Source organism: Crassostrea angulata, chromosome 1, assembly GCF_025612915.1.
Source record: "Crassostrea angulata isolate pt1a10 chromosome 1, ASM2561291v2, whole genome shotgun sequence".
Classification (NCBI taxonomy): Eukaryota; Metazoa; Mollusca; class Bivalvia; order Ostreida; family Ostreidae; genus Magallana; species Magallana angulata.
Window position 1 is genome coordinate 51,779,246 of NC_069111.1, and position 27,452 is coordinate 51,806,697.

Sequence of the window (27,452 nt, forward strand, 5' to 3'; positions counted from 1 at the left end):
GTTTTTAACGTATATATATTTATCATTTATACGATATGATTGCTAATAAGGTTTTTTGTATTTTTCCTAAAATGACTTCAAGCATGGAATAGAAGACAATTAGGAAACTTTTTACTGAAGCTGTGAAATATAAGTTTAAACAAAATAAATCATAATACCTAATACAACGACGTTTGAATGGAGAGTTGCTTTTTTCCCTTGTAAAGTAGAATTTTTACTGTCGTTAACAAATGCGAAAAAAGATCCTTGATAAGCCTTCTCAGGTCCGTACGTTGTCTTATTCTACAATGAAACAGAAACGGTTAGTCTTATATCCATATAAAAATCAATACAAGCAATGCAATGAAATACATACTTTTGTTATTGTCCAATCAAAATCATCTTCCAGAGTTTGAGAAAGGAAGCATGGATCCCCGGGTTCAAATGTACAGGAGAAAAAAGTACCTACAAAAAACCATGAAAAACGTGTTATTATCTTATGTCTATGTACTTTACTGTGTGTTCTTTTCACCGAGATCTGTACTCACTACAAGCTGCTTCTATTTCTTTATCTGTTTGGCAGTCTGTCTCCGTGTAAAGTAGATTTTTGTCAATACACTGCGTGGTCACACAAGAGGTAAATTTAGTCTTGTTTCTCAAGAGCATCCTCCTTTTGAAAAACTCCTTCTCAACTATAATCATATAAAATTATACCTATTCTTTCTATTAATCTCAGCACAAAAATAAACATGAAATATACTTTCTTTACCGGTGACGTAAACGTTAGTGACGTTTTTCCCGCCACAATAAGTGCCTTCACAAGTTATGTTACACAATGCGGGATCCACTGGTTCTCCTAGGGAAGACAAATCCCCCAAACATGCACATTTTGTATCCTGTAGTTTAACAAAATCATTTATTAAGTTATTTATTTTTAAAATACATAACTACTAAACATAATATTTCAATGTATATCAAAACATTTTATAAATTTTCTAAGAAAATTAAATAATGAAATATCAAGATCTTAGTGATGATAAAATTTAGGCGATTTACCATAATAGCGAAAGCTGAGGTGTTGAAACACTGATATTGGCAACCAATTATAGATGTGACGTTTAAATCATGGAATTCTGTTGTTTTCTGTTCAAAGCAACCTACATATCAATCATAATAGTTTTATTATTGAACTGATATAGCAAAAGTGAAAATAATCAATTTTAATAATTTGAAATCAACGTCATCTTAAAAATCATTTTAATGACAATTTGAAAAAAAAACCCTAGCAATTTGAAGAAAAAGATATTATGTTAATTATATTTATATCAGTGTGATGCAGTTTTTAGGCAGTAAAACTTATGTAAAGAGCAGTGTTAATCTGTAAGCATTTGCCCCACTTTACTATTAACTTTACCATTTCTAAAATGGACATGGTCTAAAACTGAGCTTAAAGGGTACCTGCAGTGCCGGTCAATATTAGATATAATGGAGATCTATGTGTAAAAACATTATCCTGAAAATTTCACAGCGATCGCATTAGTAGTTTTTGAGATATTTGGGGAAAACCCGATTTCACACCAGACGAGTTTTGAATCAAGTCGATTTGGCGCGAGATGAACTGTGACGTCACGGTGTCAACGCCGCACTATGAGAAACAGGGATATCGTATGAAAACTGTTCGTTTTCTTGCATTGTTTTATCGATATATGAACATTTTTTTTCTGTTGTTTTATTTCCTTATCAACCCTGGATGGCTAAATATACTTTTGTTTGAATTTAAAGCCGTATTTTATCGAACAAAAATGCCGAATTCGGAAAATTGTTTGCTTCATTATTTAGTCAAATGTGTAACATATTTTGCATGTAAATGCACAGCATATGTAGCAAAATGACAATAAATCAAAGCACTATTGTTATAAGAGACATATTTTGTTAATATTGTCATTCTTTCGAAGGATTTTTCCGTGACATTATTAACTGATTAATAATATTAATAATACTTATTTCGTAAAAGGTAACGCGGGGTCTATTCATTGTACATGTATAAGTCACCAAATTACAAATAATGTCGCCCGATTATTCAATAATATCGATATCGGACCATTAATAACAATCAAAATAGTATGCATTCTTTAACGAACAAACACGGGATTATAAACGGATCAAGGCGAAAGTCCAAGATGGCTGCATGATAAAGTCCGTCTCATATTCTTTTAAAAATACGATAATGGAATTTCATTTTACATTTATATACATACTTTGTCAAAATGTGTAAGTTTATTCAGACTTCATATTGATTCGTTGTCAGTATAACAATGAAAGCTACATGGAGTTAAAGCGTTTAATTGCTGACCATAGCGCTCGAAAGAAAGTTGCACTTTATGAAAGAGGATATTAAGACCAACGTAATTACTTCCGAAATAATTACTTAATTACATAAAAAGGGTTTAAATTGCTGAATTGTAAATTTGGTCATTATTTAAGTGATTAGATAAGTAACAATAAAGGCATTTACTTCGAATTTTAGTTTTACTATTTGATGGTCTCATGCATGATTCTTTAATCGCTGATTGACGGACTATACACATGTATTTGCTTACGAATGCTGGATTTTACACAGTCTAATTTATTTTTCTGATTTATTTTTTAACAATTGAGTAGCTAATTATACACAAATCAATTTACTAGTCTAAAGGTGTGAAACCCTCTCTTTGTTTACCAGACTTGTGTACCATGTGTATATATACCCTAGATACACGTGTGTCAGGAGCAGTGGCTTCGTTAGTTTACCTGTGTCGTTGTCTCGGATCACTCGTGTGTGAAAGGATATTATGTAATCAAAAAATTAATAATGACCATAAATCTGACCATGCAAGTGTTTTAAGATATCGTATTCATCGGTAAAAAGGCGAGGAGAATAGCAAATTTTAAAATCCTTTAAAAAGACATCTGAATGTAATAAAATAATTACGGATACAAATTTCTAAATCTACAATACTTAAAATAACTAGTTACGTCAAAACATCAGACCTATATCAATCATTTTAGCTGAAAAATCGAATTTAATTTGTATAGCTTTGTAAAAAGATTTCCCTCCTGTTGACCTCGTGACGTCACTTCCGCTGAAGCCTTGTGATCGCCTAATTCTGTTTTCACTTGATTAGATTTCCCAAAAGCAGGTAAAAATAGCCACTTTGAAGCGGCGTAACTCCGTTATTTTTGCATAAATTTCGATGCGGTTTTTTTGCATTAAATTTTGGTAAATAAACTCTTTAACATATGTTTCACATCGGCTGGGCTGCAGGTACCCTATCAATTTTTGTTTTTTACTTTACTGTCTATAATTCATTACTTGTTTCTTTCAGAGTTTATATTCTTTCAAACGCGTAAAAAATTATCTTTTTTGAAAAGGGCAAGTTGTTTCTCGATTAATCAAAAGTTATATGTAACTACAGTACACACACAAAATATGGTTGACATTGATTTGATTCATTTTATTTTAAAATGCTCTTCACTAAACATTTGTATAATGACAGAAAGTTTAAGAGGTACATGTATATAGCTTGATCAAAAAACACAAGCGTAGCGATTAATATCCTTAGAACCTTTATATGATCATTTAAGGAATGGTCGTAAAGAACTTAATATATGTTTGTTTCTTGCTATGCGTTTAAAACTTTTTTTTTTACTAAATTATTGAAAAATGAAAATATTATATAAAATCACATTAAAAACCATTTATTTGTACGATTTCCCTATATTTCACAAAGTTTTATACTACATAAAACATATAGGCATAGAAAACATTTTCGCAGATGTAAATATGCACAATTGCTCATTTTCCATTTTTTTGTTTTTACGCGCTGTGGTATTGAAAACGCAATTGGTCGTTTAGAAAACATGTACACAGATTATTCTTAAATGTGATTAAATTACGATGACAGTAAAATCCACACGTTTTGCAACAAGTTAAATAAATAGAGAATAATACATGGCAAAATCTGTATCACATCCCATATCAAGCCGAGATTCCAATGTCAGCCTGAGGGCTCAATTAAGGCCAGAGGGCTGATATTGGCCGGTGGTTGATATGGAGTGTGATACAGATTTTGACATGAATTGCTGGTTTTTTTTTTTTTTATATATATTTGAATTTATAAAACTATGTTTCGTTTTCACGTGGAAAAACTTAGCATACTCGCACAAGTACTGAATTCGTATTTAGAAGCTCATATGCTTTGTGAAGTCATCTAAATGTTTATATCGTGACATAAAATTTTTGACTGAAATTAAGGGTGATGATACAAAGGGTGTGATAAAGGCCTGTTCTTTTGTTTATATCACGGTCATCAAATCATAAACCCTGTATTTTATAACAAATGTATAATGACGACAAATAAACCACGTTTATGCATATTAAAGGACCCGATGATCACGAACAACTTAAACGATACCGATCGCCTTTTAATATAAGAGCCTTAAAGAACAATATGGTAAAAAAAACATGTATAAAATTTAAAAAGCTAAGATATTTGATTCATCTCTTTTTAAAGCAGTTATTTTATGGCAAAACAAATTGGTTTTAAAAAGGTCAAGTGGATCTTATGGTTATTTAAGACCACCTTCCTTTTTTTAATTTCAAATTAAAATTTATGTAGTTGTATCTTTACCAAGTAAAGACATATAAGGAGTTGCAGATATGATTGAACTAGTCCATAAATCTCCCTCAATGTCAGGACATTGTTGTTCAACCGCCATATTGCTAAGGTCGGACAACTCTGCTTCTTCCTTTTTACAGAATTCATCGGCATCCAACAAGGTCATTTTCTCCGTCACATATTCATAAAGTGAGGCTGCGAAAATAAAGTTTGAAAACGATTTGGTATAACTTTATTCAACAAAACAACAAGAGCAAAGAAAACAATAAAGTAAACACAATGTTCTAATTCACCTGTCCATACTAGATTATAGAATGCCTTGTGTTGCTTAAGTAATTAAATCAGCCATATACTGTTGATACGTCTTTATCGTATGATGTCGATTTCTTAATTTCTGTATTTTATCTTTTTTACTTTAGAATAATTCCTACGATATCATTAATGAGAGTTCTTGACTAAATGATGATATTTTTCATTTCGTTATCAATCTTTGACCTGCATCTTCATATACTGATACATTTTCACCATATAATTGTTTTTCAACTGTATACAAAAATACTTTATCATTTTCTCTCTTTGACTATATCTAATGATACTTTATTATTTGCTGACATTGTGATCTTTTTTGCTGATCAACTTATAATTAATTAAAAAAATTCTAACAAGCACACCAAGTGCTCATTTAACATTTATAGGAAATATGGAAACAGTTTACTCAAACTATGGAATGTAAATGAGGAAAATTAATTTGATCAAGATACTGCATTGCAATCAGGCAAATTTATCAAATCGTGTTTGGAAAACTGTGACATTTAAATAAGACATGTAGTATTTAAATGTTCGCTTTCCCTTCACCATATTCTCTGCTTCTAGATATTTATAACTATTTTCTATGTTGAAGCTAATCATACCAAAAATGTCGATTATAAATCTTCGTAAGAGAAATGTGTTCATTCCAATCAATTTATTTTGATAAAAAGGGGTTATCTGAAAATTGAAACTATCTCCATGTTGTCTTACATTAGTTTTAAGTGTTTTTGCTGATACATTTAATAATATAGGTATTACGTGTTTTCATGATCATTTTATGGAAATACGCGTTGGAAACGGGAACTTGGGTTAGATTAGTACACAAAATAAACAAAAAACAAAATATACATAAAGTAATTTATAACGTCGTAATAAAATAAACCAAGATTCGTGTGCTAATGATTGAATCAGGAAGTATCTGTTCAGCAGGTAAAGTAAAACTGATTTTAATGCCCAACAGGTATACGATTCATATTTGGGTTCATATTTCAAATGAATTCCTTGTCAAGTGTTTTTAGCATATGACGCACAAGCGATGTACAAGAAAATGAATAGTCGAGATTTAATATATATATTTATTGTAGTCATGCTGTAGTATATTCATTGAGTTCCCAAAAAAGATTTAGATTGACCTAATCGGTGTATCATATGAACAGAAAATGATACAAAACTAAGTCTTAAGTTAAACATTTCTTTATTAACAACTTATTGATTTCTGCAGGAAAAAAATGATTGAAAAGTGTTGTTTAACATTGTGTATAATGTGACGTGTTTACTTTAAGTTTTGAAAGACGTGCAGACAAGAATGATAAAACTTTTTAAAAAGTATTTTTACTCATCCCTTTTACATATAAGCAATGTCTGATTACTCGTCTACGTTTACACCGTCTTGTCAACGTAGAGAAAATACTTGTAAATTTTGATATCATAATTAACACACGTATGAGATGACACAAGAGGGGGAGAAATGGACGGCCCATTGAAGCATTAAGAATCAGTGCATCAGTATTTCAGACGATTTTTAAAACTATAATAAAGAAGTTTGCTCCATAAAATCATAAAATAAAATTGTATATTAACTTTAATAATTACATTAATACTTTAGAAAAGATACACTACAAATTTAATCTACCACACATCGTTGAATAACTTCCCTTCGATCATATAAAGGGCTTTCATGCAAAGTGTTTAAAACTATTGTAAAAACATTTTAAATTGAATCTGCTGCAAACTTACCTGTGGCAAGTTGAAGAGTTAAGATGCTCACAGCCATAACGCATGTCACAAATACTTTCATTTTGTTGGTGTCCAATGAAGGACAAGATTCACATGAAAAAGTTTAAATTCTTATTAACAATTTTATTTTGATGAATCGTTGTATGTCACAGTTAAGACTGTTCCTAATCTCCTTCCCTGTTTCATATGAGTAATATGAGTAAGTGTTTATATTTGAATATTGTTATAAAACAGCTTGCACTTGTGAATCTTCCGGCCGATTACAGTTCAGGAAGTAGTCGTACTCATTTGTGTTAAGGAAACTTTAAGTTGCGTTCCTGTTTGAATGTCAAAGGCTTTACTTATGTTTAATTATATTATATATTGAAAATAACCACGGACATAATATGTTTCTCATACAAATGTGTCTTTAAAGATTTCCAGCGTTTATGATGAACCATTCGGTTACTAAAACTCAGTGGAAGGTAACTGTAGGAAATAGGATAATTTTCAAGCCAATCAAAATGATATTGAATACCCCAGTTGTTCAAATGATTTTTTCATGTTCTTATGGTCATTTTCAGCTCCTTTTCTAATGCGTGGCCCACTTAAAAAGTTAGTAATCACTACGGCCAGCCCATTCCATGTCCATCTGGGTCAAAATATATGTCTTCTTTTTCCGAATCCATTTCCTTGAACAGAGCGGAATATAAACTTTAAGGTAATTTTTTTTTATCCTGAAAAGATCTTTTTATTAGAAATGTTGAGTAGGAAATAAGCAAAAAATTGGTATTTAACTGTTGAATAGCAAAAAATAATGTGTAAGCTTCTTGGTGAATTTACGTACAAAATTTACCTTATGACAAAACTATATGTATAATTGTTATAATTGTTGTGTAGTAGATGTCGTCTTTAGTCAGGCTGGAACTAAACTTTCGGTTGATTCGAAATCAACGCGATTATGATCAATCATTGACATTTCTGACAATTCAAATACTGGTAACCAATTACGTTGTGTATTAAATTAGACGTTATTGTTGCCATGTTTTCAATATAATTTCTATCTGATGCATGACCGTGCCCAAACATTGCTTTCTTGCAATGGTATAATTCAATTAAAAGGTATGATAACAAAGATTACCAACGCAATACGGGTCTCACTCAGTGGAAGTGCTTTTATTGTTTGGCAGCATCATTGTCAAATTCAAACACCTTGTTTTATTTTTAGATAATTTAAATATAAGACAAATCAGAGCAAAAGTACAAAGAATTAGAAATGTTTGCTTATTGCTAGTGTAATATCAACCGCCCAATTAAGTAAGGGAATACTGAAGGCTAGTCCATGTTACCTACATGTAGCAACGATAGGGTTGCCTGTATGTTGGTCCCAGTTATTCAATCATACCAGGTGGTCTTTAGGAGATTGACAAAAGGAGCAAGCATCACCATGTGAATCCTTCTATGCTTATACACAGGGTTAAACGTGGGTCCCTTAAACTGGTGTCCTTCACAGTTCCTCACAACATTTATTATACTACATGCGATTTTATTTAGCATACCTGTTGTACTGGTTATTTTTTTTTTATGTCTGCTCTTTGATCCAAAAATGGTATGGATGTACAAGTCTTCTTTATCTTATTATTTCTACCTATCATAGCTATAATGGTGTCCTTCTAAGGAGGTTTTATATCAATATTTGTAAAGATAAATTCATTCACTTAAATAGTTGTCTACTAAATAGCTCTTAGTTGATAGAACAATCTCGCCAGAAGGCGGTCCGTTATTTGATATACATTTAAATATTGTAACTGCGTTTCTGCGGGATAGCTTTTTGTTTACAGAATTATTACTATGCTTATTTTCATGAATTACCAGTAAAGTAAATTTGCATGAAGAAATATGATTTATGCCTTTTAAAAAATATTACATTTTTTTTGTTTTGCCCGTAAATGTAAATTAGGTCATAGACTGTCGTGTTCGGTGCGTTTTTATCGAGACTATAATCTATTCGGGAAATTTCGGATTCTTTCATTCTTTTCAAAACAATGTATCAGGATCGACGGGACATAAAGACCCGAATGACATGAAATTATATAACTGATATTACTTCATACTATGGCAATAATCATACAATTACCGTTAGAAATGCTTACAGTAACGAACTCGATTTTTATTAATAGTAGTAAAATGTTAAACTTCAAAACGTGTTACTGAAAATATATTAAAATCTACCATAGAAATTAGTACAACCAACTCGTTATTTTCTTCTTTGTGATATGTTTTTTATGTAAACAACGAATGATGATTCATACAATAATAATGTTTTTGCGGCCCATTTGACGCTTGCGTCAATATGATTTCTTGTTTTGTATTAGAAATACCAATTTTTCAGTGACAAACAAAGATTGCATGATATATATTTTATTGTAAAGGAATACATAAATTTATGTGAAGATTACAAAAGTGTATACCACAAACACATTGTTTTCCATAATTGAACATAAGCTACGCAGTTTTTCGCTTTTCCAAGAATCAGGTGTTCAGGTTACTGAAAAAGAATAGACGAATTACAAATGACCAAAATAATCATATCAATTTAAGTTTTGACTTCAATTTACTTAACGGATGCCTTTTACTTTGAATTACATCTACATTTGGTTGTCAGGTAATATCTTTTTTAAATATATTGCTTAAATAGTTTGATTTGGTCGAAAAGAAATCTTAAAGAAAAATAGACATAGTAATGTCAAGAGCCTAAATATTGTGGCGTACGTTTACTTTTCAAAATTAAAACAGCTAAATTTTGGTGTCTGAGTTGTGGACAATGATTCACATGGTTTTTACATGAAGATTGATTTGAAAAAGTATATCCAATGCTAAAGGCATCCTGCTCGACAAGTTTATTGGTTATAACTACATGCCTCTCGCATGAAATTATTTAGATCAATTCATCAAGTTGGCTCAACACACCAATGCATTATTTGATGAGTTGGTGTGTAAAGAATAATTTTTTTTAATAATGATTATACAACAATGACATTAATATCGGCTTCCTATAATTTTATATGATTTTTTTTTCGTATTTTCAATAGAAATCGGAAACATCGTTTTTACTGCGAACAGTACATCTTAGAGCTTAAAATTTGGTATCAATTAATGCAAAATACAATTATCTATAATTACATGTCAAAAATGGCCAAATCAACTTTATAATATTTTTATTAAAAAAGTATGAAAATGAAAAACAAGAACTGAAGATATTCTTTAAACCTATGGATAAAAACTACAAAGAAACTAGCACTTGCATTGAACAATTGCTATATAATCATTTTTCAAAAAATAAATAGAAATGAAATGGTAAAATTAAAGAAAAATTGAAAAATGTTAAATTTGAACCGATCCCCGTGGTAATTAAACTGATCCCAAACTAAATCATATCAAGTTAGAATGTATAATTGATAAATATATTAATATTATCTATTAGCGCGCAAGCTTGCGAATTAATATTTTACACATTATTTTGATAAAATGTTAATATGTTAAACCATATATTTTGCGTATAGTTGTATATATTAGGTTTTTTACCTTAATTGCTTTCTTAATCTATTCTTTTAAATAAAAAAAATATACGGCATGGCTTGACATTTAGAAGAGCGGACAGGGATAAAAACTCTAAACTTTAATTGATGTGATATACATGTATGTATCACATATCACCTTAATTCGTTCTGTTGCAGTAAAAAAAAAACCTCTTTTATTGTAATTCAAACTATTGGGTAAGTATTTAGTGCGTCATATCTCTAAATCTTGTTTTTAAGGACAAATTATAAATTTTATCACTGTTCCAAATAGGAATTTCAGATAAAAGGTGTCTTCAAAAATATTGATGGGGGGGGGGGGGGGGTTCCCCCTTAATTAAACTTCCCCGTTTTATGCATAAATCAATTTGTTCGTTGTCTACAAATTAATGTTTAAGTTTACCACCGATCGGTCGTTGCATGAAAAATTTAAAAATTTGAAATTTAAAAAGAGTTAGTGTATGCATATATCTATTTGCATACTTTAAACCGAAGTTGTCATATCCAATGTAACTACCTGATGGCTAACTCGCCCTACACTTTCCGCTGTGACGTTAATTAGTCAACCTGCGTTCTTGGTTACCCCGTTCTGGAACGGTTTTTCTATCAAAACTAAAATTTCTTTAAGTTAATTCATTTTATTTATTAAATTCTTAAACTAGAGAACTCGTCCACTTTTTGCCATGACGTTATTTAAACAACCCGCGTCACTGGTTACACCGTTTTGGAATGTTCCATCCCATTCTCTAACTAGAGATCAAATCTAAAATCGTGCTTTCAAGAAACAAATTGGCTCATTTTATTTAATAAGCATTTGTGAAATCTTAACTTCTAGTATACTTTAAATAAGTAACCAGTAAATATATTTCTTCTTCACGAAATCATTTAAGATTTTTTGATTGCAAGTATGTATTTTGATGCAACAACCCCTGATTTGGATCCGCCAAAGCGTGTCCACCACTTTACTCTCATTAATTCCTTTTTCGGGCTTGTTTATCAAAAATTTAAGTAGTTTTTTGATTAATTTCACAATAATTACTTATCACTTAAATTCAATTAAAGCTAATGGAATCGTCTCACACGTGTTTGAATACCAAAGGTGTTAGCAGTTACTCTGCTGCAGACATTTTGTAGTTTATATATACACAAAATGTCTTAATTTATAAGTTTAGATAATTTTCAGAACAACAACCTTTTATGTTTTATGTAACGCTTTATGTAAGAATAAATGAAATTTAAGGCAGTTTTAAACATTTACTCATAAACTAAAAAATGAAGAATATAAATTTTTCAGAATTCAAAATTTAATATTTCTATTTCTCGGCTTCTATAGGAACAAATAGCAATTTTTAATTATTCAAAACGACCTTGTAACTTAATTAAACAATTGCCAATATATCAGATAGCTTACATAAGTAACAAACTTTTTTCTATGACTTCAAAGTAAATGGGTTTTGGCCTTCTTCATATCAATGGTTATTTTCCGTTTTGTAATTTGACCAAACTTACCACATAGACCATCTGTAAGCTGTACGTTATCAATTGCAATGTCGCCTTTGTAACTGGATCCTCGGGTACCAATGAACGTTATCTGAAAATACAATTTAAAAAAATCAGTCATACTTGTTATTCTTATGGTTATATTCTGTTAATCGCACAATCTTTAAATAGAAGCAGCAATTGCAAGTTACTGGACTGAATAAAATTTTTTGAATAGATATTACTATGAATTAATCATTTCAAGCCAATGAATTGTATTAATAACCTTGAATAGTAAACTTTTTAAATACAGTTTGCTTAAATTTTAAACTTGTCATTTAAATTAATCAATATGTTCGTAGCAAATAATTGGATCATGGATAAGAAAAAAAATTCAAAAAAATTTAGCGCGGTTTACAAATTTGTTGTCTATAATTTGTACTTCAAGGGAGCCTCCCCTCTATTAAAGGCTAGTAGAAGAATTTTGAGACAATATTGTTAAGTGATTGTTGTTTTAATTCATACAATATGAAAAGCAAACAATTATTTTTTCATCTGTTAAAAAGTGTATCTTGAAAAACGAAATTAATGTATACATAAATTAGTCGTTACGAAGATACGGTTTTGAAATAAAATCCTGAACGTTATATTGTCTATGAATATCCTACCTTTGAAACATCTGAATTTCCTGGACACTTATGTAGAATAAGTTTGGCTTTGTTCCACTGATTTCCTTTGTCACCACTTTCATAAAAGTAAATCATGTCGTCAAAACTCACTTCCAGAGTGCCAGTGCTTGCTCCATACATGTGGTAATCAAATGTCAAGCATATTGGAGAATCTAAATAAAAATCAAATCGGTGTTTATAACAAGAAGCCCATGGGGCCACATCGCTCACCTGAGCAACAATGACTTTATAATGGCGTTCAAAGGATATTATGCCATATGGCTCCTCGGTAGAATAAAAAGAAAATACATAAAGTATCCTAATTTACATTTAATTTTGCATACACTCAATCTTTGACATTGTACCTTTATGAAATACCATTTTTACCGAAAATAAGACGATCCTATGCAAGATATGAAACTAAATTTTTAGTAGGGGTACACTGTTTACTTCCAATTCCCTTTATTTTACTTCTGACCACCAGTGATTAATATATATATATATGCAGTTAGGTATATTTTCTTCTTCAACTACTTACTAGGTATTGTATTTATTTTAACGCATTCCTATATGTGAGCGAAGAAAATTGTACCTCAGTTAGTCAAATTAAAAACATCCTAAAATTTTGTTTGTATTTCCAATTATAAACGATTGTTGTTACCTGGCGTGAACTCGTGTGACCTTTTATAACCTTACTCACTTGATCAACGGATGGATTCGAATGAAAAATGTTGTCATGTGATATGTGCAAACAAAAGCTATTATAATCAATGTATTGACAGGCATATTACTCTATTTTACGATGGCCTACCCATTATTTTCATCTTTATCAAAAAACAAATGGCTACAAACCAAGATGATTTTCCGCTTTAAAATTTTCTTAAGAATAGCGATCGATAATGCATTTAATCCCATAACAGTAATGTGTCAGAACTATGGAGACTGTTTTAAAGACAACGTTTTTATTTACTTTTGTCTGGAAAACTATCAAAATTAATGTAAATTTCATATAATTAATCGTATAAGAAGGGGACCCCAGAAAGTAGTTAGAGCATATCCATCGTCATTGTGGAAATAGAATACACACAAAACCGTGGCTTGCGACGATGCAGGATATTATCATCCTTTAATTTTCCTTTACAAGCATTTCACGTTTAGCGAGACATTTCTAATGATCAACCAAAATTGCAGCGTCAATCGTAAAATTATACATGTAAGCAAGGTACAGAGCTCACAATTCTTCTAGGTTTGAGTCATTGTTTGTTTACAAGAGTTTTTTTTTACATTCAACTAAATTTTTTTAAAATTTGGTTTTTCCTTTTTAGCATTTAAAATGTAAATGAACAAAAGCATGGCCTCAGCTCTGTGTGCAAACATAGAATTGTAAGCAAAGCTCTGAATCTTGCTTATAGTTTGAATCTTGACACTCAAATATAGTCAGTAGATATAAAATTGCAAACAATTAAAACAGAAGAAACATGCACTAAAACAAAGAAGGAGCACAATTTATTTTTCAAAATAAATCAAAAATATACCTACATATTTCTGTCAGCGATATTAAACTCCGTTAAAAATGAATAGACTAGAGAAAATGCTGAGCATCTTAACAAAACATTGCATTAATCAACCATTACGCAAAGATCATACCGAATTTTCGATTAAATAAATTATTTATGTATGTTTTTAATGCATCAGATTTTGCTTATTTTGCGTAGGTTACCAGTCAACTGTCTGACTTACCGAAGTCTATGTTTGACTTGATACGTAAAAATTACAAAATACAGGCAATAGTTCTCCAGCATAGTTATTGAAAATGAAACGTAAATCAAAACAAGATAACATTACCGTCAAAAGTGAAAACTGTCATTGCATTGAATTATTCAACCCCAATTAACTTCACAAAATCGGCACCAGTGTATCTGGCATGTTTCTAAGATTCCCTTCGCACGCGAACTATTGCACAACAAACAAATTCATCTTTGCCAGATCGACCCGTTTTTAATATGGCCGCTTCAAAGAGGTTTTCGAGATATGGAATACCGAACCCGAAGTTATAAACTGATTGAAGCTCACCCCCTTCCCAATATTATTAATTTTGTATTAACTCAAATTTGGAACAAAATTAGCCCATAATTTTTGCAATTTTCTTTTAATTTCCATAAAGATTATTTATGCTAAATTACGTTGATTTTGAACCAATGATTATTGAGAAGAAGATTTTTTAAAATGCACCCCCCTTTTTTTTTTTTTTTTTTTTTTTTTTTTTACATTTTCGAGGTTTTCTCCGCTTTGAATAAAGATCGTCTTTCATTTCTGCAATTTATATTCACCAAACCATAAGGATGTTTTGTGCCAAATTTGGTTGAAATTTGCCAAGTGGTTTCAGAAAAGAAGTTCAAGGCACGGCATTGTCAATACAAAATTAGATGTAACCTTCAAGATTTTTTAATGTTTTAAAGGTAATTTTTAGAAACTACTCCTATAATTCCAAACTGATAACATGCTTTGAAAGGAAACAACAGCTGCAAACAATAATAAAATACAGACTATTCTACTTACAGACCACATATGAATTATTTATTGTGAAAGTAATAATACACAGAAAAGCTAAACTTTACCTGCCGCCGGAACTGAAACAGAACCTTCCAGAATAGCCTTTGAACCTAATTGTTTCCCGGAAGTTTCAATATACGCATATTTGGTTCCTTCAGCCGCACTGGTAGGACCAGTTCCACTGGTTGGTGTAGAGGACTATTTTGTGAATGAAGAAAATCACATAGTGTTTAAATAAACTAAGGTAACATTAATAAAATCAAATCCCAATCGGTGTAGAGGAATATTTTGTGAATGAAATCCTATTGTTAAGTAAAAAACAATAATTTTTTATTCTCAATTTCATTTTGTGTTCAAATTTTGAAGACATATCCCACCGCCATGCATCATGTGATGAATATATCCTTTGAAAAATAAGCTACGCAATAAGGAAAAAGATATAAAAGGGAAAAATCACAAAAAAACCAAAAACGTTTTAACATTAATCCGATGAAAAATTCACGTAATGATATTTTTATTTAAATAAATTTATAGCCAGATAAATGTCTTCATACATATTAAAATTAGAAATTTAATTTATTTTCTCACGAATAAACGATTTCACGAATTTATCGCACAGACAATCATGTCAACATTTGACATGATTGTTGTTTATGATAACATGTGCATGTTGCAACCCTATCATTGACATGATTAATTATTGTTGACAAAATTTATGGGTGACTTTGGTGGATGTATTTAGAATAATAACTTTATGCTAAAGTCTCTATGCAGGTAAGCTAATATTATTTATATTCGCTTCAAATTTATATCAATTTAAAATACACTAACAAGTTATTCTTTTTTTTATGGTGTTTTAAATTAGTCCGCTAAATATCAAAGCATCATTTTCAAATAAAGTTTAGTCCCCTAATAATAACATAAAAATACATACACTTCTTATGGTCCAATCAAAGTCGTCAGATCCTACAACATCTTTCAGGAAACAGGCAGTTGTGTCTTCAAAAGTGCAGTTAAGAGGGAGTGTATTGGGTGACGGGGTTGTGATGGGAATAGCTGTATAAAATAAACGGAATTGTAGATGATATGAATTAAAAAACCCATTAAAAAACCATTTATTTATTCGCATATCTATCTATCTATCTATCTATCTATCTATCTATCTATCTATCTATCTATCTATCTATCTATCTATCTATCTATCTATCCATATGTAACCAAATATAAAACGAGCCTCCCTTAACTGTCGATACTACATGTACAATGTTATAACAAGTAATAGATTTTCCAAAAGCTTGCCTGACTGAACAATATTATTTAATGGAAGCATGCATGTGTCAATTTGTCCATCTTATAAGAAATTAATTTTAATTTTCGCTGCTGATCATAATTTCATAAACAGAATGTGCAGATAAATAATTGCAATTTGTTTTTATATCAAGATGCAAAATCAAAGACATTTGTCATCTCCAACCATAGGAAATTAGAAAGGATATTCAATCAAACACGTAGCATCGTTTTTGAAAGGGGGGGGGGGGGTTCACAACTTCTTTCAAAACATCTTGACAAAACAACTAAAACAAGTGCACCGCAAAGCGGAGCATCCTCTCGCGAAATGATATATTGGTGGGGGATGCATTACTTAAAATGTAATTAAAGAGATCAAATATTTTTTTCCTAAAACCTCCATGAATTAAAGTATTTCGTTATTCCTATCCCTGTTCTTGCTCTAAGGCGTATGCAGGGGGATGGGGTTACATTTACGTTATTGTACAATTCCTCCCATTACTAGCAAAAACAAAACACCCCACAAATAAACTTTAGTAATTTTTTAGGTTCTTTCTCTTTATTCAGTGACATATTACGCATTCAGACAATTCGTGTAGGCAAATATAAGTTTTATAATAAATATGAAACGTAGTTAAAGATCTAACGATTTCTAGTCTGCACTATGGAAATATTCGAGTTAACATGTCGTCAATTCCACCCCGATTTTTTAAATAGAGTAACGTATCTACAGCAATTAACATGAAATATATTCCCGGTTAACAATGCTGACGATACTGGTCAAAGTCTCTTCTGAATTATTAACTTGTTCTTCTGTTGTTCGAGAAAGTCGGCCCAAATCTCGTCTCAGACGGCTGCTTGTTTGGATTAAATTTGGATGAACTTAATCTCTTGTTCGCTTCAGTTTTTTTATTTTTAACTTCTTCCCTTCTTACTCCCCATTTCTACAAATTGTTTGTTTATTACCTTTACAATGCCTAAATCTAACAAAACATGAATTTGTTGATTTGAAATGTTTACTTTCGCGAATGGAAAATGTGTATTGTCAAGTCGTACATAAAATTTAATTTAAACTGTTGTAGTTAACGATATTGTAAAAATATTTTACAGAATTAATTGAAAATGAATAGCATTTGTCCTTTAACCAAGCTTATCGGGGATAAAAATGGTGAGTTCTCAAAATCATGATATAATTTCTAATTGGGGAGGAGGGGGGGGGGGGTAGTTCAATTCAATTCAATTAGAATTCATTTTTTTTACTTGTCAAGTTAAGAAAAGCGTCCGCTGTGTAAAATATGGACGGAGGCAGCCTACCCCACCCCAATGCCACCAGTTGTGATGTGTACAAACGGAACATGTGCTACGGTGTTTTCTTATGATCCCAATTTGGACTCATCCTCTAATCGGCACGCAAAAACTATGAACGAGACAATATGACGCGAATTCCTGCTTTATTATTCAAGCAACGGCTGATATTTCAATCCGATGGTTTGAATGAACTTATCCATTGGCGTTGAACCATGGAGTATTTTGAATTTTTTGACATTTGTTTTGTTACAACTTCATATATAATATTTTGGATAGAATGTTTTAGAAGATATTTATCGAATTTACATACACACTTGTTTAGTAATATTTTAATGTACATTTAGCAAAATAACGAGTTATACCCTTTGCAATATAAATGAAATCCCCCATTTGATCGAAATTCGGATCATATTCCGCTTCTGCGATATAGTTTTTCCAGTAAATATTCCAGCTATATAAATAAATATATGATTTTATTTTTTTTAATCAAAACTGATGATATTTTGTTAATGATGATAATCCAACACCAATTATTACTTATATTGTACCGTAATAGACAAATATGTAACAACTTATTGAACACGTGTTTGGTGAACAACACTTTTACTTGAAATCCATGTTCACTGTTGCTTGTTAAATCCCATTTAAACATGTAACATTTTTATCAATCCTGAATGTAATTGTTGACACATTATAATATAAAATACATCGGTTTATCTTTTTTATGAAATATCTTAATATTGCTTGCTCCCACTGCCTGCACTGCTTCGGAGAAGGCAACTTTCAAACCTTAATAATGCCTCACGTCATGACGTCAGACAATATTTATAAGTAAGCCTGTGAATTACAAAAAATAAAAACATTAGAAATTGTTGTTATTTACCAGTACTGCAAACACCATCCAAAAACTGGACATCATCAATGGCGATGTCCCCTCTATAACTATTTCCTCGGACACCAATAAACTGAATCTGCAAAATAAAAATAATAATGAAGTTTTAAAAAGAAGTTGCTTCAGCATCAAAATTTAAGATTAGTTCTAGACAAGAAGACAGTTGAGCCAAGATCAAAAGAATGGGCGCAAACTATATATTTATCCGAATCAAAAATATTTGAGACTAGACTTTTGTTGCTACAGCAACAAAAAGGTCTTCCGTTACTCATGTTGCATCCGTAAAATCATATTTGTAAGACTACTGCATTTCTCTTGTAAAAAGAAAATGTGTATAATATATATTGTGAAGGAATTTTCCAGTGTCTTCTACTAGATGTAAAATAAAAAACAATGTCAAATTTGAGTACTTCCTGCAACGACCAGATCGCGAGTCACGCCGGATCAAAAAGAACATGGTCAACACATCTTCATAAATTGTTCTATCTTTACTCAAAGTTTATTCAAGGTTTTGTCTGTTTTGAGATCTCGTTAAAAAATGTTCTTTTTTCTTCGGACTGAAAAGGGACAAACGGAAGTGATTAAAGACGGTACGTAACTGTTCATCAAACTGAATGAAATGTTCAAGGACAAAGTTTAAAACTTGTTAAAAACATCATTTGCTTGAACGTTTCCGTTGAAAACCGGAAGTGACGGACGACAAAATGAAACACATCTTCAATCAAATGTTAATCATCAACAAATGTTTGTGTCTTGATCTCTTTAATGGTTTTTTTTAGATCTTGCTTGTACAAAATTTGTAAAAAAAAAAGGAAAGAAAAGCTACTTGAGATAGTTGAGATGTCTCACCAGAAGTAGAACTATTTTTGTTTATTTTGCCATGTCTATATGTTACTTTCATTCAAAATAATATATATATATATATATATATATATATATATATATATATATATATATATATATATATATATATATATAAGTTTTCGAATAGTTCCTTTGACAACCGGAAGTTACGCCAGTTAAAACAAAACAATGTAAAGATTATACACATACAGAGGTCTACAAATGTATCCTCCCTCGAAGTTTGGATGGTCAAGTCGTTAACGTTCTTGAGACCTCAAGTAGACAAGGCTTTTTGTATCGGGACAGGAACGGACAAACAGAAGTGTTCAATGAAAATTAAAGTTAGCATTTATTATTAATTTTCCAATCGCACATTATTGTTTATCAATCTAGTAAAACTGGCAAAGAAGTCAGTTAAACTTATAAACAACTTGATTTGTTTGAACCCTTCCGGTGAGGATCGGAAATATCGGTCGATAAAATTGAACCTGTTATAATTATTTTCAATCAAATGCTGTCATCCACTTTAGTTTTATGCCTTGATCACTTACAGTGCCTAAGAACTAGCGGGTACAAAATTTGTATTAAAAAAGCTTCCTGATATATCTCACCGAAAGTATATTTTTTGGTTAATCTAACATCGCATTGATGACATATATTAGAATTTATACTAATATATTCATTTTATGTAAAATAAAAAAAAATTACGTTCAAAAAATAATTTTTGAAGTACTTTCTGTGACAACCTGATGTTACGACGAACAAAACAAAATAGTTTAAAAATATTAACAAATATAGATTTATCATCCTACAACGTTTGGATGTTCAGGTCCATACCGTTTCTGAAATCTCGAGGTGAAAACGTTTAAGGTCGCGGGAAAGGAAACTGACAAAGGGAAATAAAATTGGCAATAACGAAAAAGTCATCTCAAGATATTATCATGTTCTATCACCCTAAAAATTTCAAGAAAATCTATCCAGCAGTCTCTGAGAAATTCTTCTAACAAAAAAGGGAAAAAATAATAAGAAATAAAGACAAACCACTATAATCACTATAAGGTCTTCCACTGGATTTTTTACGCATTCATTTTATTTTACATAGAATGAACATATTAGTATAAATCCTTGTACATGTATATTTGTCGTCCTTCATTTTTATAAACTTTTTACAAACTTAAACTCCCTTTACCCAAAAAGGTTTTGTACCGAATTTGGTTGAAATCAGCCCTGGGATTTCGGAGAGGTCGATAATGTAAGAAAAACTGACAGATAGACGGATAGATAGATATGCGATGGACAAAAAGTGTCTTTAAAGCTCAAATGAGCTTTGTAGTTCAAGTAACCTAAATATTCATTCATTCAAAATTTAAATGGATATATTTTTTGCGATCAATATTCAAATTTAAAACATATTCAATATATCTTTTATCTTTCAATACTTTCACTTAAAAAATGAGTGTGCTAAGAAACATTATTTTAATCAAAATACGCCCTATATTTGTTTATTTTACAGCAAAACGCAGATCATGCTTTCGAATCCGCCTGGGGCTTTTGTTGATATCTACTGAATGCATTTTAAAAAAAAATATATTTTTTGTCAAAAATCGCACATTTTCCCGTCTTTTTTACCTTCATGGTTCTTTCCTATCATGCTTTTTATCATAATCAAGTATTGTTCTGCTGATTCGAGAAACAATTACACAGTGTGGCGAGCAACCTTAAAAAAGCAACAATCGACAAGATACCTGTGCCCATAATTTACGTAAAGTAATATCGGAACGCTAAAAACGTTTACAAACACGATCAAAAACAAAGGAAATATTAAAGTAAGAGAAACACATAAAAAAGTTCTTGTATATGATGAATACCGATGTTCGAGCATACTTAAGTCAAAAAATATGTGTACCTCTCCGTTTGAAGCAGGAATGGAAATGGATGTGACAAACCAACTGTCTCCTGTATTATCATTTTGGCTGAATAAAGTCTGGCTTCCATTGGTAGATGTTAAATTCACATAAAGAGATCCAATGCTGGAGCCATACATATGGTAAGCAAACGAAAGGCAGAAAGTTCTACCTACAATTCACATTAAACAATTTGGGTAGACAGTTTTATGTAGATTAAGAAGTAAATAGTGTGTGATGAGAGTAAAATAGCAGATGAACAGATCGAAAAGACATTAAAGATATAATTATCATACATGTAACTGTTTGTAGTCAGAAATGTCTGATGAGTTGATTCTATCTTTAACAGCAAACCAGTAGTCTTCAACGGTCACCGAGTACTATAGCCCATATACAAACTTGTCGAGGAGTCTCATTATTACTTATTAGGTTAGTTACTGACTCACTACGGAAATATATTGGGTTGATCAATCTCATAGATGGCGAGGCGAAACCGAGCCGTCTATGAGATTGATCAACCCAATATATTTCCGTAGTGAGTCAGTAACTAACCTAATAAGTGTTTTGTTTTTCCCGAGGACTTTCAAGCGACATAGTCACAAATAGCGATGATCTACGCAAAGCCATGTACATGATGCCTAATATCTTGTCCAATTTAACTCATTTAAACTCTTTAAAATTTTCAATCTCACCTTTCAAATACTCTTTAAAAATCTTTGCTTCATCCATGTTTACTTACAGTGTTTTGTTGCTATTCAATTTTAAATGTTTTCTCCCTTACTCTGCAGAGGTTTGAGCAAATTTCGACGCTGCCATTTTGTTCTGCTCGAGACAAAACAATGTGACATCAATATTCTAAGGGCAACTACTCTAATTTTAAAGAATTTCAAAGGGCAACTACTCCAAATACTTTGAGAAGTTACGGCATGCAGTTTATGTATTAAATACTATGAAATGTCGAAATGAGTAAGTGAAGCGTCTACCAATGACGGCCATATTGCGTAATATTATTTCTCTCCGAACAAATAAAGAGATATATGAGGCAATCACGTGCTATGTTTAAACCAATGAAAGTGTGACATTTCAGTCCGAGGGAAAGCAGATATTCATTTAATTAATCCCAACTCCCATGCATTTTGGCATTTAAAAAAAAAATATTTACATGACTGATTATCAGTAATTTTGGTTAGCAAATTATTACTTTACTATTAACAAGTCTATTTGTTTAGAAATTCAAAAACTGTTTTTGTTTCAAATGATAAAAAAGATCTGCACTACTCTTTTGATCATACACCTTTTTAACAACATTATATTTACTAATTACTTACTAAATATGAACAAGCAAAGGAAGATAACTCCATTATGAAGAAGCAAGGGAAGATAACTCCATTAACTGCCTTAATTCTAATCAAATGCTTTCACAATATCTGAACTCTAATAGGCAGCTTCTTTCTCTACCTTGTCTCATTATGTGGATTTACTCCTTAAATTTTCTTTCATTGAAATTATTAGCAGAATAAAAAATTAAGACAAATACATTTATATACCCCCTCCCACTCAGCCATAACACTTGCCTCACATGTAGGTGACATGAAATATTATTAAAGATGAAAGCTTAATGTTTTTTGTTCTAAATATGCAGTCAGTTTTTATTTTGTGCCAGTTGAACTTTGTATTCAAAACATTAAATACAATAACAACAAATGACCATTTTGGTCACACCATGCATTTAGAAACCCCTAGATTCAAATCCCTATATTGGGAAACGATTAAATTTAAAATGTTGATAGAAGGCAACATATTTCTTTATATGCAGTCAGTTATTATTCAGAACTGGCAAAAGTAGTAGTTTTCAAGAAGTTTCTAATGTAATTCTTTTAAAGGGAAACAGACGAGGGACGACGCACACCGAACGACGTCGGACGAAGACCAATTGCAATAGGTCGCCTGAGTAACTCAGGTGACCTTAAACTTATAGAGTCCTACTTGTAGTGATACTTGGGCCCTGCAGAATGGCTACATCGCCTTCTGTTCTTGGTGACGATGTTTCGATGTAAGAATATGTTTCTCCTTCGTAAGCCGACGACGGACCTGTGTCGGAAGACGGCGTTGAACCCTGTAAGGACATATATCTTTCTTAAGCATGTGTTGCTGTGTTTCATAGCACTACACCAGATAATTGATCTGAAGAAAACAGAACACAAAATTATGGTCGGGACCTACTTGTCTAGTCGACCAATCAAAATCATCCCCTTGTATATCATTCAGGAAGCACAATGTGTCATTTTCAAAAGTACAATGAAGTTCCTGGTTATAATAAGGAGTAGTGGCAGCAGTGGTTGTTGAAGCTACGAAAACAAAAATGTAGATAATTTACCGAGTGTTTGAAAATTTATCTTTCTATCTATTTGTTTCTATCAATCTATCTATCTATACAAAGCTAATAAAATTACACACGAACCTTTTTTAAATGTCGAAACTCGATATAGACAATTTAGAAAATGAAAAACTAGAAATATGGAGTAACATAAACAGTGAAAATTGGCAAATAACACTAGTCCTGTGGGTGGGGGGTGTCAACAAAAACAGAATCCATCTATCTATCTATCTATCTATCTATCTATCTATCTATCTATCTATCTATCTATCTATCTATCTATCTACAACAATTTAACATAAGGCTTACTTAACTGTCGAAACTACAATGTTGATAATTTAAAAAAAAAGAGAAACAAGAAATATCGAGCAACAAAAACAATTAAAATTTGCGAAATTTTGGGACGATTCCTTTTTTTCATGACTGTGAAACTTTACAAGTAAGATTGTTTTGACATGAGGAGTAGACAACCGTAAAATGAACTTATTTAGTGTCTAGAATGGAAACCCGCATGACTCTGAATATATTGTACCATTTATTGGTCTTTAAAGTTTTTTAAACCAAATACATTACTTACAGTGTATACGACTTAGTCGTCTAAAATATGTACAGTAAAATACGCTTATAACGAAGTGTTAGGGTCAGGCAATTTTTTTTTCGTTATAAGCCTCATTTATAATATCCGTCAAATTTACAATCTGTAAGAAAGTCACAAGAAAAGAAAGTCACTTCGCGGTAAGCATCAATTGATTGTAAGCGTGTTCGCCATACCGTGTTTTACCGTATAATATTGAAGAAAAATCATTTGTCTAGGATCTCATGAAAAATGATTTTGTTGGCTTTCTTAATATTTAATACTTTTATTGTTGAAACGAATAAGTTGATAGCATTATGCAACAAGTCGAGAGAATAAAATAAAAGTACACTGTAGTAAAACAATTATAATAGCATTAACTTTTCATGTAAAAACGATTACAACTGGCATTAACATTGAGATTTCCCTGTGTTTTTTTAGCTTTAATAAGTATGAACTTGATAAAATAATAAAAATGCACAGTTCACATGTACATGCAAAATTGTACTCTTTGGCCAGAAAAACACCTGAACAATGAGATAACTATTATAAGAAGAAAGTCTATCATTTGTGCTGAGAATTACTAAAATTAGACTGCTATATGGAATTGCTGTTACTGACTGGTGCTGCATTCGCCATCCAAAAAATGAACATCGTCAATGGCAATGTCCCCACGATAACTACTTCCTCGGACACCAATAAACTGAATCTGTTAAAAATAAAATAAATGTTTCAAAGGATTTGTTTGAACATCAAAATTTAAGATTATTAAAAAAAAAGAGAACGGCTTACATTTGTTGTAAATGCATGACTGCAAACTATGTGTTTTTTGTGAACTAAAAATATATTTCAAATGAAGGAGAGTTGGTGTAAAAATGTGCATCATTTGAACTGAAAAACAGTGTTAAAACTGAAAAATCCTTGGAAATCCCTTCTTCTCTCCATCTATTTGTGTTTATGAGGGAGGTAAGATTACTGTCATAAATATAATTTTCATAACGAGTCGTCTTCCCTAACCAGTAATAGAGGCCCTCATGTAAGTGATACCTCGTCAGCATATTACAGGCATATGTTGCTTGGAAGTTGAGTAGAGCTCTTTTAGAAGTGTTTCAGATTCACCACATATCTTCAGACATATTGAACCTCTTTGCATTCAAGTGGAAGGGGCTGTTAGAGTTTTGTGTGTGTCTATGCGGTACCTGTGGTACTCGGACAATCGGCTGCTAATTTGAGATTGACCTAGAGTAATTTGACATTCGGTTTGAAAAGAAAAAACCAGGAGGCCAATTGGGAATGACGGTCACCTGAGTAGCATATAACCCATGCACAAACTTGTCCAGGAGTCTCATATATGCATTTAATGAGGTTTCATTCTGGAGTAGATAAATTATAAATTTGTAATGACGACCACCTCCCTGCCTGGAATATTTCCAAAAAAAAAAAACCTGTGAAACCTATAATAAAATATATAAAAACTTAAAGATCTGGTCTACAAAATCATGAATTCAGTTTTCCTTTCAGGTGTGTGAGAGTAAAGAAGATAATTTTTTAACATTATATGCATTAACACCTATACATTCATTTTGGTCCTGCCCTATAGTCAAAACCCATACTCTAGGGGACATGAAAATTAAAATTTCAGAAGAGGACTTCCTGGTAAACATAATTATAAGTCAGTTTTTTATAGAGATGAAATGTATCATGCATTTATTTTTTAACAAATATATATGGCAGTAGAGAAGAAAATTTTCTAAGATTTAATACATTTTTACTATATGGCCATATTGACCCAGGGGCCATGAATTTCATAATTTTGGTAGAGGGCTTCATGGACATCATAACTATGCAACCAGTTTTTTCCTTACATGTGTGGGAGTAGAGAAGAAGATTTTTAAAAATTTGGCCTTTTTTTTGCATATTTGTCCCCACCCATGCCGCCCCGGGGGTGGTAGAGCCATGAATTTTACAATTTAGATTCCTCTTACCTTAGAAATGCCTCACATCAAAAATGGTAACAATCAGCCCTGTACTTTTGAAGAAGGAGTTAAAAATGTAAAATTGTTAACGCACGACGCACGTCGCATGATGCACGACGACGGACGAAAACGGATAGCAATACCTCACCTGAGTTTTTTCAGGTGACCTAAAAAATCCAAACTGAATCGAACATTAAAGTTCTCATATTGCTGTTGTGTTCTGTGTTCTTTCTAGTGACATCAAGAGGATAAGTTGAATGCACATAAGATATAGCAGATTGCGACTGATTATCTTGTGATTTACAGGGTAGATATTTATTTATATTAAATTCAGGATAGTAAAGTTTATGTATTTTGATATTATTTATTTCATGCTTGAGTTTCCTTTACTTACAAATTCTTTGTGCCAAGTCTAGTTCAATTTGGACTTTAAGTCGAAAACGTAAATATTTTACAGAAGGACTAACGGACAGACGAACAGACAGGGCACCAGACAAAAAGTGAACTGAAAAGATCATTCGAGCTTTCAGTTCAGGTGGGTTAAAATGTTATTCGAATTTCAAATGGATATATGTTTTGCGCTCAATGATTACATTAAATACAAATTTAACATATACATGTAAATTCACTTTTTAACGAACATTGGAAAATGCTCTATATTTGTTTAACTGACCACCAAATGTATTTTGAGTATCGCTTGAAGTATGTGGATCATGTGTTAAAAATAAGACCGAAATCATATGCATGTTAGGGAGATATATCAAAGCAATATAAAATATTCAGTTGGTTTCAGCGTAGGGTGCAAAACGACCTCATACAGCCATTTCAAGCATATCTTTAACAATTTTACGGTATGCTATGGTATGTGATTTTAATGATATGGTTTGAGATTTCAAAGCAATGCTATGAGATCTGTATGTTATTATATGAAAAATTGAAATGGATGGCTTAATATGTTATACTTAGAAATTTGAACAAAAACGCCTCCTTACACAGAGGAGTTCAAAACATTTCGACGTAAAATGATTAGAAGCCAGTGTTCCACAAATCTGCAATGTGAAATTTATTTTTTAAAATAAAAACACCTAAAACCGACTTAAAATCTTATTGTTTGCTATGCTATGGTATGAGATTCCAATGTTATGATTTAAGATTCCAATGCTAGGGTATGAGATTTCAATACTATACTATGCTTGGTGTATGTTGTAAAAGATATGCGTAAATCGACTAAAATGAAAATTTTAAGTTGCCTCGAATAGTAACCATTTTCTTCACATTTCGTAGTTTATACACTTTGGATTTAACATATTAAGAAAACTCTTGATAATTGCTTAAGGAAACAGTTGACTTT

The 27,452-nt window shown here is 31.4% G+C and overlaps 2 protein-coding genes across 7 annotated transcripts in view; both read right to left on the reverse strand.

Moving 5' to 3' along the window:
- The window catches only part of LOC128185900 (uncharacterized), a 39,188-nt gene extending 32,319 nt beyond the window's left edge, over window positions 1-6,869 (reverse strand). For 3 of the 4 annotated variants that reach the window (XM_052855617.1, XM_052855609.1, XM_052855624.1), the window contains exons 1-7: window positions 6,684-6,869; window positions 4,650-4,832; window positions 1,036-1,136; window positions 749-875; window positions 528-671; window positions 356-444; window positions 159-282 (exon numbers count right to left, since the gene is read on the reverse strand). In XM_052855617.1, the coding sequence (XP_052711577.1) occupies window positions 159-282; window positions 356-444; window positions 528-671; window positions 749-875; window positions 1,036-1,136; window positions 4,650-4,832; window positions 6,684-6,744 (829 nt within the window). In that variant the 5' untranslated portion in view covers window positions 6,745-6,869. The remainder of the gene's footprint in view (window positions 1-158; window positions 283-355; window positions 445-527; window positions 672-748; window positions 876-1,035; window positions 1,137-4,649; window positions 4,833-6,683) is intronic. The other variant, XM_052855629.1, reaches the window with a different exon arrangement.
- A 2,198-nt stretch (window positions 6,870-9,067) lies between these two features.
- The window catches only part of LOC128185861 (MAM and LDL-receptor class A domain-containing protein 1-like), a 54,921-nt gene continuing 36,536 nt past the window's right edge, over window positions 9,068-27,452 (reverse strand). The window contains exons 27-36 of one of the 3 annotated variants that reach the window (XM_052855546.1): window positions 24,747-24,834; window positions 23,398-23,522; window positions 23,161-23,290; window positions 21,177-21,346; window positions 18,419-18,506; window positions 15,875-15,996; window positions 15,006-15,138; window positions 12,388-12,560; window positions 11,750-11,831; window positions 9,068-9,210 (exon numbers count right to left, since the gene is read on the reverse strand). In XM_052855546.1, the coding sequence (XP_052711506.1) occupies window positions 9,203-9,210; window positions 11,750-11,831; window positions 12,388-12,560; window positions 15,006-15,138; window positions 15,875-15,996; window positions 18,419-18,506; window positions 21,177-21,346; window positions 23,161-23,290; window positions 23,398-23,522; window positions 24,747-24,834 (1,119 nt within the window). In that variant the 3' untranslated portion in view covers window positions 9,068-9,202. Of the gene's footprint in view, window positions 9,211-11,745; window positions 11,832-12,387; window positions 12,561-15,005; window positions 15,139-15,874; window positions 15,997-18,418; window positions 18,507-21,176; window positions 21,347-23,160; window positions 23,291-23,397; window positions 23,523-24,746; window positions 24,835-27,452 lie in introns of all 3 variants that reach the window. The other 2 variants (XM_052855539.1, XM_052855553.1) reach the window with 2 other exon arrangements.